Source organism: Carya illinoinensis, chromosome 10 (genome assembly GCF_018687715.1).
Source record: "Carya illinoinensis cultivar Pawnee chromosome 10, C.illinoinensisPawnee_v1, whole genome shotgun sequence".
Taxonomy (NCBI): Eukaryota; Viridiplantae; Streptophyta; class Magnoliopsida; order Fagales; family Juglandaceae; genus Carya; species Carya illinoinensis.
Window position 1 is genome coordinate 7,596,261 of NC_056761.1, and position 18,234 is coordinate 7,614,494.

Genomic DNA, 18,234 nt, shown 5'->3' on the forward strand with positions numbered 1-18,234 from the left:
CTTCTGATTCTTCACGAGAGAAAGAAGAGAACAGAAGCCTGTCGTGGCTGCATATAGCATCAAATCTTTTTTAAAATATATCTTGTGGGCTAGTTTATTAATTAATTCATTTTCTTCCCAAGCCTCCTAGCTAGCTAGTAGTCCCCAATATTTAATAACACTAAATGGCACAACTTCTGGACACAAGCTAGCTACCTCCATTATGAAAAGGACTTCTTTAGAGAATTAGGTGATCATGTACATGATGTCCGATTATATATAGCTTTGATACAAAACTTTTATGAGCACCAAGTACGCTGTTTGGATTAAATTTCAGTTAGAACAAGACCTGTTAAATGAGGGACACGAATTTGTTATGTCCTGTTACAAAACAGGTGTCCCTAAAAACAAAAAGTAAACTGTGTACGTATCAATTATTGAAGGCCATAGGTATGTTAATATGCTAGTTTGGAATGAGTAGGCAGCCGGCTAACCGAGATGATCGGACTTGGGCTTGATCAGATTGATCAGTTTGTGAAAGCGTATAGATTTCAAGCATTCTAATTAGGAACTAGCTAGGAAGCTAGCGTTTGGAGTACTCGATTAATCTTTCATTTGATCAATACATGAGCAAAAGCCTGGAATTCCTGTCAACATGATTGATCAATCCACAATTTCTGTCATAAAACTGTGGGATATTAAGAAGAATTCCAAGAGAGAATCATCAATATATCACACAAAGGATGTTAAGATGGCAACTCCCAGCTCAAGCCCTCGAATCCAGGCCTTGCTTATTAAGAATTATGATAGGTCCCAACTTGTGATAACGTTAACGTAAAAGAATACTTTCTCTTCCGGTGAGAAATAAACCGTAATAGTTGAATAAATTATCTCCCAATACTTGACAATTTTTGGGCTGCTTTAAGTAAGCCAAGCCGATTACAATCATGCCGAAAATAAAGGAAAACTAGTAGCTAACTAACCGACTCAAACACGTAAACAGACACGTAAAACAGAGCATGCAAATACATAAAAACTGAATAAAACTAACGGAAATAAAAGTAACGTAAAACACGTAAAACTCTCAACTATCCATTCCACTTCTGCACGTTAAGCCTCGACCCAGTCCATCTAGTGTACTCCTCATTCTTCACGTGGCTATAACTTCTTCCACTACGTCCCACCTTCCTATCTACATGCCGCATAGCTTGTTAAGTCCAACGTTATCCCAATATTTGGAATTTTGGCTTAAGGGACTTACGTGACTTATCAATACTTCCCCCATTAAGTGGACCTTGTCTTCAAGGTCCACACTTGGAAACATGTCCAGCAGCTTACTCGTAGGCTCCCAGGTCGCCTCATCTGCCTGACGATGCTTCCATTGGACCAAATTTATTTCACTGCACCTCCACCTTGGTCAGCCTCCAATGCCTGTTGATCAGTAATTTCCTCCAGTATCACGTTGCCAGCTCCCGCATATCCTTCCAAGAGCAACAATTGTGCTTTTTGGCATTTATGTCCTGCCGTGAATCGTTCATTGCAGTTGAAACAGAGACCTTGAGCCCTTCTCCTTTGCATTTCCTCCCATGTTAAGCGCCTGATTGGAACAGCAGGTGCTGCGGAAGCTACACTAGCTGCTGGTGGAAGAGTTAGAGCTGCTCTTGTAGGTGGGGGTTGCAGTAAGAACTCCAGCTGCCTCGTTAGCTGGTCATCTCTCATGCGCGCGAAGCTAATGGCATCTTTCAATGTTTGAGGTTTAAACATTCGAATCCTGTCCGAGATTTCCGTTCGTAAACCGCCCATGAAAGTTCCCACAAGAGCTTTTTGTGTCCAGCCCCTCACACGGTTGCCCAAGCGTTCAAATTCCTTCTGGTATTCGCGCAAGGACCCAGTTTGTTTGACCCTCGAAAGGGCTTCGTTGAAATCCTCGCACTCCGAAGGTCCGAAGCGAGCCCAGAGTTCCTCCTCAAAATCCAGCCACGAGAGCACGCGTCTGTCTTCCTGGAATGTTCTGCGAATCCACTGCCACCACTGGTTGGCTTCTCCTTCCAAGTGGTAGGAGGCCAATGAAACTCTTTGTACCTCGGGCGTATTCTGGAACTCGAAAAATTGGTTCACGCGATTGAACCACTCCGTCGGATCGTCTCCTGAAAATCTGGGAAATTCAAGTTTTGCCGTTTTGGACGATACCACCAGCCGTCCTCCTTCGTGGCCGTCTTGGTGATGATGTCCGTGGATGGGATTCTCCTGGTTTGCAAGCAAGACATCGGAAAGGCGGTTGAGAGTTTCTTCTACATGACAAAGTCGGTCAGCCATACCGAGCTCTATCCGGTGTAACCCTTCTTGTACTCCTCCAAGTCCTGCTTCCAGCTGCTCGATTCGCTCCTTATTGGTTCCCATTAAAAAAATTCAACCTAGCTCTGAGGCCAATGATAGGTCCCAACTTGTGATAACGTTAACGTAAAAGAATACTTTCTCTTCCGGTGAGAAATAAACCGTAATAGTTGAATAAATTATCTCCCAATACTTGACAATTTCTGGGCTACTTTAAGTAAGCCAAGCCGATTACAATCATGCCGAAAATAAAGGAAAACTAGTAGCTAACTAACCGACTCAAACACGTAAATAGACACGTAAAACAGAGCATAAAACAAAGCATGCAAATACATAAAAACAGAATAAAACTAACGGAAATAAAAGTAACGTAAAACTCTCAACTATCCATTCCACTTCTGCACGTTAAGCCACGACCCAGTCCATCTAGTGTACTCCTCATTCTTCACGTGGCCATAACTTCTTCCACTACGTCCCACCTTCCTATCTGCATGCCGCATAGCTTGTTACGTCCAACGTTATCCCAATATTTGGAATTTTGGCTTAAGGGACTTACGTGACTTATCAAATTATTGGTCCGTAATGTTAAGGCCTTTATAGTAGTAGAACATTGGAACAAGACTTCAAAGCCATTGAAAGTGGCGATCAACATGTCGAAAATATGTTGGGCTCAGAAGGCATTGGGCTTTGAATTATCTTGAACTTGAAAATCTTATGTCTCTTATGTGAAAGCATGCATGGGCCTGGCTTATTGTTGAGCCATATGGACTGGGTCGTTCCCCGGGTCAACTAGTCAGGCGAGTCCAAACGTGGGGAAACAGAAATCATTAGGCCAGGGGTTGCCAAGTCGAAGGCCGAGGCTTTAATTAATTAAATGTGCTAAGAGCTCATTCATTGCCATCCATGAATAGATTATAAGGTGCCATTTTAAGTCACAACGTACGTGTACCGTGACTGGTGTACGTACGTGTGCCTGCCACTACTAGTATTTGAACGCTCACCTGCAGTAGCGCGCCTCTTCGCCCTGATACCGCTACCTATCACTAATCATCGCCTGGACTCTTTAGTCTTTACCCAGTAGCATGGTCGTAGAGTTTTCTGCCGCATCCGTTTCGACCGTGGTTATATAGCTAGAGTGCTCCTGCTAGCTGTTGCTAGTCCAACTATGGATTGCATTAAAAAAATATATTACAGTCATATTAAAATTATTTAAGAAATAATATTAAAAGGCTCCAAAAAAGGAATTCTCTAAAAAATAAAGAAATAATTAGCTAGAAAAAATATTAAGATAAAAGCTATTAATTATTAATCTTATTAGTTTAAAAAAGTAAATGAAAATATTTATGAACGGAAGCAATTAGAAAGGAAGAAAAGTGAATTAGGCCTCCCCATGCTCAGTAGCATGGACATGACGACAGCCTGATCTCGTCTCAGGATTTAATTTCAATGGAAGAAAAGTAAAGCCTCTAGAAACGCGAGACAAGGCATGCCGCATGGAGGCTAGCCGGCCACGAGTGAGTCAAAATGCATTTTGGCATGGCATGGCATGGCATGTGGGTGTTAGATGGTTCTTGGTCGTTGTACATCTAAACTCTATAAACTCCTTAAAAATTGATTATATAAAAAATGGTGTAAACTCACTCCCACTTGAAGAAGAAGAAGATAAACTCAAGTCCATGCAATATAATAATCCCATTTTGGTCGAGTCTTGAAGCAGGCTTTCTATTAGTTGGAAAGAGAATCTAAATACATATGTATACACAGGATTCGATCGTACGGAGATTTAGAATATTTTAAAATTTTATGAACATGAATATTTTAATCATTTTTGAATAATTATAAAATAATTTGAATTAAGATATTTTATTAAAATTTTAAAAATTGGAGAATAATATTTTAAAAAATGAGAAAAATTATTTAATATTTTTTATTTTCTTTACTAAGTTTAAAAAAATGGTATTGATATTTATGTTTTGTTTTGAAATTTATAAAAGTTGTAATGATTAAATAATATTTATATCAAAAAATTAAAAATTGAAAATTAAAAAATATTTTATTATATTTAAGTGATGTTTGAAAAAAAAAATTATGAGAAATTTTCAAGTGATCCCGTTTACCAAATGTACGGCTATCCTAGGCTCCTAGCCAACCATAAAAGTACTGAAATTGTTAATGTTAACATAATTTTTCTTGGAATATGATAAGAGTGACATCTTCATCCGATCGAAGCATATGAATTTGATCAATAATCCTACTAAATTAAAATGATGTAACATAATTTCATTTCTAATTGAATATTTAATGTCAACTTGAGAGAGAGAGAGAGAGAGAGAGAGAGAGTCATTGCTGATGGTCCGATGGATGCCAATGCGACTATTTACGTGCTTTAAAGTCAAATCCGTATATAACGCAGTACAACGAACTGATTTGGAACGGCCTACATACATAGTACCTAACATTAACAATTTCGGGTACATTGATGTTGACAAATATTATGTCAATTTTTTAACAACCCCGGTTCTAATATTTAATGTCTAATTTGCGGTCAATTAGCAGAGATTAAGTTGATAAAAATAAAAAATAAAAAGAAGATATTGGGGATGTTTAGATTAAAAATTTATTTCGATTTATCTCATCATTTAATTATTATAATTTTTACTGATTTTTATATAAAATATAATAAAAATTTTAATTTTTTTAAATTTTAAAAATAATAACATTAAATAATAATATTATAATAATATATTATTTAACTTTTATCTTATCTCATCTTAACTTATTAGGTGAGGTTTAGATAGTGAGATAGGATGAGATGAGATGATTTTAAATAAAAGTTGAAAGTTAAATAAAATATTATTAAAATATTAATTTTTAATATTATTATTATTTTAAAATTTAAAAAAAAAATAAATTATTTATTATATTTTATATAAAAATTTGACAAAATGCTAATAATAATAATAATATGAGATGAGTTAAAATAATCTTTGTATCCAAACTTAGCACAAAGTCTCTATGTGTTTGTCTCTTGACATGGTACATACCAAAACTTAGGTTATCATAATTTATGAAGTTATTCTTACTATTTGTATTATTACAAAAAAAATTATTTATTTATTGACAGTTATTTCTTTCAAAATGTTTATTTCTTATCAAATGAATATATTATAATTACAAATAGTCATATTTATTAAAAATAACTCGACACAAATATATATATATATTTTTTTTATCAGTAGTGTCCGTTTAACTCATGTAGATGCCAAACAAACCTTTGCTCAACAAAACGAATGATTTCTTATATACCACATATCCAAAATATAAGAAATAAAAAGCTCAAAAAGTAATAATTAAAAAATAAAAACTCAGAAAAGAAAAAAAAAACTAAAATTAAAAAAAAAAAAAGATAAAAAAAAAAGAAGATGTAAAAAGTCAACTTCGGATTGCTCTCCGCCCGGTTGGTTGGGGACCGACTCCCTCCACCCTACGGTTATTGTGGTCTCCAACCCATGCTCTTCTTTTATTTATTTATTATGTTTGCCATGTGTTAACAAAAGATTGGCTTGACGACGTGAAAAGAGCGAAATATTTCAACTTAAAATTAATATTATTGTCGTAAAAAATATATATTAAGAAAACAGTTTGACAAGGGATCAAAATCTAGCTAGCTAGGTCCTGACTTTGATGGGTGGGGGTAATTTAGGTTTTTAACTTTGAGTACAAAAGTAACTTGATTCCCTTCCAAGGAGAGGAAATGTTAATTTATGGGGTTGTTTTAACTTGTTTTTATTTTTATTTTTATTAAACTAAAAGTGAAAGGAAAGGCCGGGAATAAAAATAATTTCCCTTTTAGTATAATAAAAATTTATGGCACTAATTTCTAAAATGGCACGCATGCAAGAGATTAATTATTAATAGGATGCTTAGCTCTCCTTTCAAATTTAGATTTTTTTAAAATATTTTATAAATATCTTTGAATATTTCACTAATAATTATTTCTTTAATTCGTTAAAAAAATAAAATATCCAAATGATCAATTTAAGGGAACAAACTCGTAGGATTATGTATTCATTTTTCTTACCAAAGGTAAGTGGTCCGATTGTCATGATACTAACTTCTAAACTAGAGGTCTAGAGTTCGAAATCTCTCTTTAAATGATTCAAAAAATTAAAATATTTATTTACTCATGAGTTTTCTTGGAGGTCCTGATAAATGTTACTAGAGGTGTATGAGTGATGGGTATTATACTCTGGCAAGTGGGTATCATACTATACTACAACAGTAGAAAATGAAGAAGGGTGAATCCTCAGTGGCAAGTGGTTTGGAGAAATATTGGAAGAGGCTGTGGAGCTTGCAGATTCCAGGGACAGTGAATCACTTTTTGTGGAAAGCATGTCAAGATGTGCTGCCAACTAGGAAGAATCTTTATAAGAAATATGTTCTTAATGACCCTTTTGTGTATGATTTGTAAGAAAAATGAAGAAATAGTCACTCATGTGTTATGGAAGTGTATTGTAGCCAATAACATATGGGTGGACAATACCAGCCCAGTTTAGAAATGGAATGTGAATGAAACTGATTTCATGGAGGCATGGAAGAGATTTAGTGAGTGTTTGACAAAAGTTGAGCTAAAATGGGTAACTGTCGCTTTGCGAAAGATCTGGCTAAGAAGAAATAGTTTTCTATTCCAAGGCAAAATGGTAGATCCTAGGAAGATAATCCAAGGCATTGATGAGCTATTGAAGGTATTTCATGATGCACAGGAGAAAAGGCAGGGGGTAACCAAGGGGATCCAAAATGCATGTTGCTTAAAGATGGAAAAGACCAATTGAGAGATTTATTAAGGCCAATTGGGACGTAGTAGTCGATGAAGGTGCAAGGAAAATGAGCATTGGGGTGATTGTGCGTGATAATGAATGGAAGATATTTGCATTAGTTTTTGTTAACAAGCCTTTCCATTCAAAACTAGTCTTAGCTGAATTTTTTGCTTTATGTAGAGATATGGAACTATGTAAAGAACTTAATTTCATTAATATTATATTTGAAGGTGATGCACAGGTGCTTATAAAGGCAGTAAATAATAAGGGTGAAAATTGGCTTTAGTTTGAACAAATTGTGGATGACATGCAGGAAATGCTTTAAAGGAGGTCAGATTGGAAGTAATCATGGGTTACAAGATCTGAAAATTATATGGCATATCAACTAGCTAAGTTAAGTCTCTGTTATTAGAGTGAAATTGTAATGATTAAGGAGGGTCCTGAAATTATCTTAGGTAATGTCTTGTTAGACAAATTCTATAATTGATCTTTTTTTATCAATGAGAAGTCTCTTTCAAACAAAAAAAAAAAAAAAAATACATTAAATTGCGTTTAACACACACACACACGAATAACAAGCAATTTGATCGAACGGCAAAATTCATGGCTCTGCGGCAGATGGCCGTATAGTTTATTTGGAATTCAAGGGCTGAATTAGAAGGTGTCACAGTGGCATGGGTTTGTTGATCAATGATATTCTAATTTGAAAGAATAATTCAGTTTTCCCAAGTCGTACGGATTTGAGGCATTCACATTTGTGTGACGTTTTTTTGACAGATTTGATAACTTAATTAATTTGTGATTTTACGGTATTATATTCTGTTTTTTCTAATTAATCAAATTAAGGCACGATTTATTACATGAGCATGGTTACTCATAAGCTCTATACACCACACATCTTATATTTTTTATTTTTTAAAATTGTTTTAATTTTTTTTAGATTTATTTTTTTTAAACTAATTTAATTTTTCTATTCATTATTCATATATCAAACATTTGATAAAATAAAAAAATAAAAAAATTATAAAAAAATTTTAAAAAATAAATGGTGTGTGGTGTATGGACTTATGTTTAGAATTTTTCTTATTACATTTGCACATGAAAAAAAATTATATTTATAATTTCATAAATCCCGCACATTTTAAAGAAAATATATAATTTTAAGATTACCATTTAATCATCTCTCTTAATTATAAAAATTACAGGCGTCTTATTTCTAATTACTTTATAGCTTTGGATCATATATACTTTCTCTCATTGTTAGGAATTAATGTAAAATTTTTAGTACTGTTTAAAAAAATATGATGTACTATATCAAATCATATCATTTTATAAATTTATTATTGTAACATCTCTGTATAAATTTAAGAGCTCTCATAATTTTATATGTATAGACCCATTTTATTTTCAAAAAATAAAAATAAAAATAAAAATACAACACATGTGCATAAGGTATATCCATATATGGTTAAATAAATCCAAAAAAATAGTTAGAAATTGAATCCAAAGAATATTATTCGGAGGCGAGATTTTCTGTAGAACATAAAAATAATGAATTAAGAAAACAACTTGATATTTTTTATTTTACAGATATATTTTTTTAAAGATTACCACCAACTCTAATTTTTTTTTTTTTTGTTTACTAGGAAGCCCAGCCGTGGCTCCCTCCCGAATAAAAGGGACATATACCGTAAGGGAAAATTTAGTAGTAAGTATAATTATATATTAATATATGTATTAATTTAATATGATTAGTTAAAAGGTAAATTTTATTAAAAATAATATTAATTTAAATTTTAAATATAAAAAAATTAATATTAATATATAAATTAATACGTAATTTTATTTATACGCAACAAAACTATATCTCATAAATAGGATGTGTTTTTCTTTCTTAGTTTAATAATATTGGTGTCTGGTCCCAGCTTATGTGGTAGAGGTTGATTATGATAAAATATTGTAGTCATAAATAAAAAAAAAAAACCCTAAACTAGTTAATCTGAAACTAGCTAACTAGTGGTTGAAGATGTACATATAATATAGGCGAGTAGTTATCCCAATAACTCTGACACTACCTTTAGATATTGTGATGAATTAGGATGATTTGTAAATAATAATAAAAAAATAATAAATATTAATAAATTAAAAATAATAAATAATTTATAAATAATAATAAATTATTTATAAATAATAATAAAATAATTTGAGACTATTACTTGTCACTTGCCAAACAAAGTCTAAAGTATCCTTCTTAAAATTTTTTTGTGGAATACGACTTAAGAAACAACTTGAAATTTTTTATTATTATTATTTTCTTAAGATTCCACCGACTCCCTATGAATTTTTTCCCCATACTACGCACGGTGATCACTCCAGTGATTTTAGTTGAACTCCACTCTCTCTAATCGATGTCAATAGTTGTAGTTGACTACAACATAAATTAATTGCACTAAAATATATCCATATTGTTGTCTCTTGTTGACAATAGTTTTGGATATAATCGTGGACAAACATTTTATGTCATCAATATATATCACCTGTAAAGGATGTGTCCCACCAACGATTGTGATTCTTAATCTGTAAGTCGTTATGTATGTGGTATTGTGTACCTGTGATAATTCTGATACTTAAGTTAGTAACAAGTGAGAGATAATAATTTAAGAATGTGACAACTCTGATACTTAAGTCAGTAATAAGTAATGCATAATAGTTTAAGAATGTATAATCAGATGATTTAATAGTTACCTGTCGCCCTTATATATAGGCGTTAAGACCCATTAGATGAGTGTCATAAACATATTAATTTTATATAATGCTTAGCTATTAGGAGGTTTATCTCTAATGTATTGGAATTATCTAATCGCCACGTCCTATTAAGCAGGGCAGCTAGGCTTATATTAAACTACACAGCTTATGTGAGTAGTTATCTTAAGGGTGATGCGCCTAGGGCTTTGATTTGGGCCAGACTAATATTAATCCCTTTAGCTACTCTGCTAATTCCTCTCGCATGTAAGCAAGGAGAATTTTTCCATGCAGGACTGTACATATATTGATTTATTTTACTAAGTACATTTGGAACTTTAGGTTACGTCATTGGGGGTTTTGGACCTACCAAGAGGCAAGCATGTCAAACTTCGAGGGATGTGCCTACATTACCCAGTAACCGTCGCCACATTCTCTTTCAATCACGTCATTTAGTTAGGTAATGATGAGATCTAACGTTATCCCCTACCCCTTCAATTCACTGCTCCTTCTCATTTTTCATTTTCTCCCCGATTTCTTCCTTGTATCCTTACTTTCTTGAACTCCAATATCTTGGTTTCCTGCTCTTTCTGCGACTATCTCATTTCTTTATGCTTTTTCCCTCTCTCATGGCCCAATGAAACACATCCTAAAGGCTCTACTTTCCTAAAGTCTTTCTCTGTTAAAGATGTCCCCACTTTTGAAGGTTATGGGTGGTGTTCCTCTTTCATGGCTAGGGACTTGACAAATTTGAGCAACACGTACGGGATCCAAGATTCAATACTTCTAGAACTCCCTTGCTGTAGTTGCATCGACGAAGAAGGGTTCACCAAAAAAGTTTCCCTTCCTGTCTGTGCCCTAACCCATGATTTGCGATTTCCTTCTTGTTGCCCTATATGCGACGTTCTTGATGTTCTTTGGTAAGCCCCTGCACAGCTTCATTACCATGTGTGGCTTGCATGGTGTTTCAAATGGTTTTAGAACCTGATAAGGAAGAATACCTAGATTTAATTGCCCTAAAGTTCTTGGCATTTTACTCTTTGTGGAGCTCTTTGAGCAATATTCTCAATTTTCATATAAAAAATCAATGACTGGCTCATTCTGAGGGTCACTATTCAAATCATGCCAAATAATGAATGAGAAAACTCCTTTTGGTTTCTGGCATGGGTTGGAAATTTTCCAATTCGGAGGCTATGCGACAGGAGTTCTCAATTAGAGCCTCTTGGAATAAGGTTCCAGATGACAAAGGCTTGGCGGTAACCTTGGAACCTTTGTTCGAATGGGAGCAATCTCGTATCGATATGGTCCATGCTTGGGCGGCTGACCATGAGGACGCCATTTGGACCAAGCCTTTTTTGACACCTGCCAATATTGATCATTTTTTGGTAGTACCTAACAGTTCAAAGGTCAAGGGGCATCTCTTCCTAACAAAGGTTGTGCCACCATCTCCCTCACTAAAACCTTCCTTTGAGTCTACTTCAAAGGTTTCATGGAAACACTCTCGTCCTAGTAATACAAATACACACTCTCCTAAGGCATAAAGAGAGGGCTCTGGGCATAAGAGTTGGCGCCTCCCTTGTTGCCAGTCAACCTCAAGGTACTTCGCTTTCTACCCCAAACATTTGACAGTGCATGTGTCTTCTCCAGGCCTTGATGACATTGAGGGCTTGATGGGCCAAACTTTTTCTGACTTGGCGACCGCCTTTGTTTTTTATCTCCTTTATCAAAATCTTGATTCGGCTTCTAGACCCACCTTTGAATTCTCCACATTTGAAGACTTTGTCGAGGAAAGCGTTGAGGTCAATGTTGAAGTTGACACTGCCTTTTCATTGAGTCTTGTTGACAAGCGCCTCTAGGTTGTGAGTATCGCCGCTTGGGGCGGAGAGGAGGGTATCGAGGTCCTTGTTATAGAAAACGTTGAAGAAGAGAGTGAGAGAAGAAGTTCCACTCCCCACTCTTTCCTGATTACTATCTTTAGGGGAGAGACTCCTCCACTTGTCTTGGGTGTTGGTGGTGATTAGGTTTCCATTCTCTCTCCTTTTTCCTCCTTCTTTGGAGATGACTTTGAGTCATCTTTCCTAGATGAGGGTATTCGTCTGTGTGGTCTTGTGAGTGAGGACATCAACCTGGGGGATGCGAAACTTGCCTACGATGACGCTGCTAACCCTACGGGATATCTTGGTAATGCCCCTAGGATTGGTGTAGGCTTAGAGGCGGCGTCTCCAAAGGCTTTCTCCTTTCGGTTGTTGCTATGGTCTAAAGGCGAGGGGCGATGGGGAGGATCTAGGAGGTGCTTCCTCCTCCTCTGCCCCTGCTCAAAATGAAGCCATCAGCAGCATGGCCAACCAGCGAAGGAATTTCCTCTCTAGGGTACTTCTATTTCTTATTCTCTTTTTCCTTTTCATTTCCTCTTCTTTTTTTAATTAGATTTTTTATTATCCTTCTTTCGTTCCACCTTTGTAGGATATTGACGACTTAGTAGCCTGAATTATGACGGATCCTGTTGACCTGGAAGACGAAATTTGCTCTAGGCGTGTATTTTTTTTTACACTAAGAGTTGTACTGAATATGAAGTTACTATATATCTTAACTAACAGGAATTCTCAGCTTCTTAAATTTCTTATTTGTTGGTTAAATGTTATTAACTTGATTTCATTTTGATAACATATAAAAAAATGATGATCACTAAGACGATGATCATTAATAATATTTATTAAATAATTTGTTAGATAATATTTAAACGAGAGCATTCACATATATATTATGCGAATGATTAAATTCATCATTTCTCATTATGATCTTAAAGTCTTGATGATCAATAATTTAATTTTATCTCTAATGTATATAATACTAATTAAGATCGTATTATTTCTTTCTTTGTTTAATATATGATGATGATGATTATGATGACAATAGATGGATCCCATTAGTTTAGATTTTAGTGTTGAATGTTTCAAAAGTTAGAGGAATTAAGAAATGGGTAATGCTACTCATCATTTTTATGATGTGACATTAGATGATGATGGATTAAAAAAAAATATTAGATGATAATGCAGTATTAAATGATCATTAGAGTGGATGATGAAAAGATAATAAAAAAACTATATGATAAATAGATTTTTTTCTTAAGGAATTAAGCCAAGGATACCAAAGCGATAATGCTACTATTTTTTAATAGTAATACTATATACCACACTACCATCTTACTTGTATCTTATTATATATGATTTGACACATTTATTACTATTTGATAATAAAAAAGTATGCAATAAATTATCATTCAATGGTAGTAAATATGTCATATAATAAATGATGATTTAATGGTGATAAATATATCATATCTTACTTAATAGGATGTAAGTAGGATAATAATCTCGTGTATATAACTTTTTATTTTTTAAAATTAGCATAAGTGACATCATCTACCTATCTCTATATGAAGGTACATCAAGCTGCACGGAATTCTACGCCAAACCTAAGACCCAATCCTGCAGTAACCAAGGGCAGAGAGCCAAATGGCGAGTACTTCAATCGATCTCAAGCTCATCTTCGTCTGCTTCATCCTCCTTTCTACCATCACACCCCATGCTCTTTCAGCCTCCGACGAATGCAAGACACAGTCCGGCTCTTGCCATGACAAGGCAAAATCCTTGCCCCTCAAGATCATAGCTATTGTCTCCATCCTTGTTACCAGCATGATTGGCGTCTGCTTACCCCTTTTTACACGTTCAATCCCAGCCTTACAGCCCGATCGAAATCTGTTTTTGATCGTCAAGTCCTTTGCTGCGGGCATCATACTTGCTACCGGGTTCATGCACGTTTTGCCTGATTCTTTCGATATGTTAGGGTCTAATTGTTTGAAAGAAAACCCATGGCACAAGTTCCCTTTTTCAGGCTTTCTGGCTATGTTGTCTGCAATAGCGACTCTCATGGTGGATTCTCTCGCCACCAGTCTTTATACCAAGAAATGTAATGCCGGAGTCATCCCGGATAGCAGAATTTCCGTCGAGGGAGACCGAGAGATGCAGGCTGCTGTGAACTCCGGCCAGCATGATCATGTCCATCCTGATCACCACCTTCATCATGGAGGAGTACCGAAGGCTGAAAGTGGAGATAACTCTCAACTTTTACGTTATCGTGTTGTTGCCATGGTATGAGTTTTCGGCTTCAAATCCATGGACTTGTTCAAGCTGCTTAATTTGATATTGATGTGCAATAAATATTTGTGTGTGTGTGGGTGTGTCTATATATATTTATTTATATTTCAGATCGATTCGCATATTTGTATATTAATAACTTTATGTAAACGTACGTTCCGTACGTCCCAAAAAATAGACTTGTCCTTTATCATCGTCACGACATATATATGGAGTACTTCCGATTGAATATAAAATACGATTGCAATTTTATTTTCTAATTTGTTGTTACTGTCATGTCCAGTATTGTCAATAATCTACCTTCATGGCTTGGTTTTGGCGTATTATACGTGTTGGAGACCCAGTAAGATCATGCCATGTCACGTTGATTTTTTGTTTTTTTTCGAAAAGAACAAAAACAAAAGGATGATCAGCACTACCCTAAGCAAGCAGCTAGCTAATTAGTTTTTTTAAAAAATTTAATTAGTCATGATAACTTTTATGATTTGTTTGAATAGTGAAATAAGATAATATAGTTTTAAATAAAAGTTAAAAATTAAATAAAATATTGTTAGAATATTATTTTTTAATATTATTATTATTTTGAAATTTGAAAAACTTGAATTATTATTATATTTTATTTGAAAATTTTGAAAAATTATAATAATGAAATGAGATAAGATGATTTCTGAATCCAAACGAGACCCCATAGATTTCTTAGATTTGTATTATTACTATATTATATTATTAGATAACAATTAGTCATGATCAAGTCACACAACGATCATCCACTTCTCATAACATGTGCTTTTTTAAACATTAATATATATCAGTGAGTCAAACATGAAAGGTAAAAGATAATATATTTGATTAATTAATTACTAATTTTAAATCAGTAGTACTCTTTCAATTTTTGATCTAACACATGCTTTTTTGTCTATATCTATTATCTTCATTCAAGCAAAATTAGATCAAGTTTTCTAATCAAAAGTATATATAGATATCAAAACGCTAGTATTGACACTCTTATAATGAATTTATTTATTGCATAATGTTTCAAGGCACCATCCTTATAAGTTATGTGTAGAGCATTTCTCTTTTAATTTAATAAATTTAGCTATTTTCTACACATTTTGCAAACTTTCCACTAGTTATGATAAGATTTTGAAGAAATGGAGGAAAAAAAAAATGTTTAGATCATGGTAATATAATTCTTTTGTTCACACACGCCTATATTCAAACATGTATATTATATGTATATTTGGAAAAGTAATACTAGGTACAAGCCAAATAGTTATGATAAGATTTTGATCGATGAAAGGGAGGGAAAAGAAAAGTTTAGATCGTGGTAATATTATTCTTTTGTTCACACACGCCTATATTCAAACATGTACATATATATATGGAAGAATAATGCTAGGTATAAGCCAAATGATAAATGATATTTGCAATCGTGAGTGTGTAGGCGTCGTGTAATTATTTAAAAAAAAAAAGTAAATAAATATGGGACCTTCATGATGAAAAGAAATTAATTTTTTAAAAATATACTATACTCTTTTGTAAAATAATTGTATGGTATTTGTGCACTCATGTAACATTACTCATTTGTGATTCGTATAAATCATTTCTCGTATATGAAAAAAAGTTTAGGGCTTGAGACTAATTGATCCTACAATTGCTTCTCCGATTTGATTATAGTACTGTTGTGTTTTTAAACTCTGACCACCACTACATACTGGCCTGCAGGTACTAGAATTGGGAATAGTTGTTCATTCAGTAGTGATAGGGCTATCACTGGGTGCCTCAAACAACACCTGCTCAATAAAAGGTCTCGTGGCTGCCCTTTGCTTCCATCAAATGTTTGAAGGGATGGGTCTTGGGGGCTGCATTCTCCAGGTCAATAACAACATGAATTTCATGCATGCATGCATGCTCCCACTTACTTTTTACATCCAAAATCACTGCTTGTTTAATTAACACGTGTTTGTTTTGTGAAACAGGCAGAGTACAAGTTGTTGAAAAAGGCTTTAATGGTGTTCTTCTTCTCTGTAACAACTCCATTCGGAATTGCCTTGGGGATGGGGCTGTCGAAGACGTACAAAGAGAATAGCCCCAACGCTTTGATCACGGTGGGGCTCCTGAATGCATCATCGGCTGGCCTCTTGATCTACATGGCTTTGGTCGATCTTCTTGCTGCGGATTTTATGGGTCCAAGGATGCAGGCTGACATCAAGCTCCAGATTAAGTCTTATGTGGCCGTTCTTTTGGGTGCTGGGGGCATGTCTGTTATGTCAAAATGGGCTTGATGATAATGTAATAAACTGAAAAGTTAACTGCTTTGGACTTTGTAGTATAAACCATATGATGTCTTGTTTGTAGGCCGCCACGGTCGTTAAGTTGATCATCATCATGTGTCATGACGGATGTATAGGATTGTTTAATTTCTGTTCAAAAGTGCTGGGTCAGTCATTTAATACCTTCTTCCCATCCAGGCTTATTTGCGTTCTATAAAACCCACTGCAGGCTTGGGTGACCCAAGCCCAACTAGACACAAGCCCATCTTCATACACAGATCTATCCCAAACTCTTTTTTCTATTTTTGTTTTTTTTAATTTTATGAATAATGTTATTTACAGTTATTTTTATATATTTTTTTACATATTTTATTGATATAATTAACTATATTAATTTTTTTAATACGTAACTAATCATATTAATAAAATACATAAAAAATATGCAAAAATAATTACATATAAAATTTTTGTAATTTTATTGTCTCTTTGATGTTATAAATATTGCCCCCAAAAGACAGGAAATATAAAAGTTAAAACTCACCTTCATAATTAAGAGCGTTAAATGTCTCTCTCTTGCATCTGCTCATCCTCTGCATAAATTTTGGTAGTTATCCACATCCATCCAAAAATAAAGATGTAACAGCCCGCTAGAAATTTAATTATGAAATTTCTATTGACTTTAAGAATCTCATGAAGACTTTATAAGTTTTCACGAATCTATTAATCATATAGGTTTTAGTCTAACTACATAGTTAGTGTTATTACTCATTATGATATCATAAGTGTGTTTTTGATTATTGGAGATAGTTAGAAGTGTCTAAATGTATTATGGTTTATGCCATTAGACTTGGTGGGTTATTTAAGGTTTTATGGTGTAATAACTCTTTTTCATATTTTCGGACGAAACTTCTGTTCAAAACTGTAGATATTATTGGATAAAAAATATCTTAAGCTAATTTTGTGGATATTATTGAATAAAAATATTTTAAACTAATTTAGTGGATATTATTGGGTAAAAATATCTTGAGTTGATTTTTGTAGATATTATTGGGTAAGAGAGTCCTACACTTAACTCTCACTCTAGGTAAGAAAGACTTACACTTAACTCTCACTCCGGGTAAGAGAGACCTACACTCAACTCTCACTCCAACCTCATTTCTTCCATATCTCGTCCATAAGTATCTCCAGCCACCTCCCACGAAATTATCTTCATTTACACTTTCTATTAAAAGAATACTAAACACTCTCTCTCTGACAGCTTTTAGGTGTTCTTTTGCACACCCATTTTAAAGCTTTTGTAAGTATTTTATCATAAAATCTCATTCATATAAATTGTTTCTTTTTTAGTATAGTTTACGTGGATATCTTATTTATCTCATTTGAAGATCATTTGGTTAGTTAAATATTATGTAAACTATAGAAAGGTCATCTTGAGAGATAAATTGGAGAATATGTTATAGTTTTGAGTTTTTGACCAAGCTAATGGATAGATATTGGTCCGAAATTTTTATGGAGTATTTTTAACATGTGTATATGATTATTGGTTGAGGATTTTTGCATGATTAAAGGTTTTGATGAAAGATTTTCTTAGATTTAGAAACTTAGAAACTGGAAGAGGAAAAACAGTTTCTGTTTTGAGAAAGTTTAACTCTTTGGTGGTCTAAACCTATTCCAATGATTTTGATAATTTTATTGGAGGATCCTAAGCATCTTATATACATGTTATATTATTATTTTGAATATATTTGATGTTAGTTTCAAAGATATGAAATTTTATGCAAAGAGATATTCAGATAAGCCAAAGTGTGGATGTTCTTAGCTAAATTTATGTTTTGGTTAATTTTTAACCATGTGATCTTGAATTGGAAGCTTATAGATGTTTTAGGAAATCCTTTTATGGTTTAGTTTGAAGATCACATCTTTATAAGTCAT

At 33.8% G+C, this 18,234-nt stretch overlaps 1 protein-coding gene across 1 annotated transcript; it reads left to right on the forward strand.

Annotated features, from left to right (window-relative positions):
- The first annotated feature begins 13,329 nt into the window (after nucleotides 1–13,329).
- Nucleotides 13,330–16,577, forward strand: LOC122279658 (fe(2+) transport protein 1-like). The gene is made up of 3 exons (XM_043090413.1): nucleotides 13,330–14,023; nucleotides 15,755–15,904; nucleotides 16,009–16,577. The coding sequence occupies exons 1-3, from the start codon at nucleotides 13,388–13,390 to the stop codon at nucleotides 16,312–16,314; spliced, it is 1,092 nt and encodes a 363-aa protein (XP_042946347.1). The 5' UTR covers nucleotides 13,330–13,387; the 3' UTR covers nucleotides 16,315–16,577.
- The last annotated feature ends 1,657 nt before the right edge of the window (nucleotides 16,578–18,234 follow it).

Coding starts and splice junctions, on each gene's coding strand:
- LOC122279658 (XM_043090413.1), top strand. CDS start 13,388: ATGGCGAGTACTTCAATCGATCTCAAGCTCATCTTCGTCTGCTTCATC. Junction 14,024..15,754: donor GTTATCGTGTTGTTGCCATG/GTATGAGTTTTC, acceptor ACTGGCCTGCAG/GTACTAGAATTGGGAATAGT. Junction 15,905..16,008: donor TTGGGGGCTGCATTCTCCAG/GTCAATAACAAC, acceptor TTTGTGAAACAG/GCAGAGTACAAGTTGTTGAA.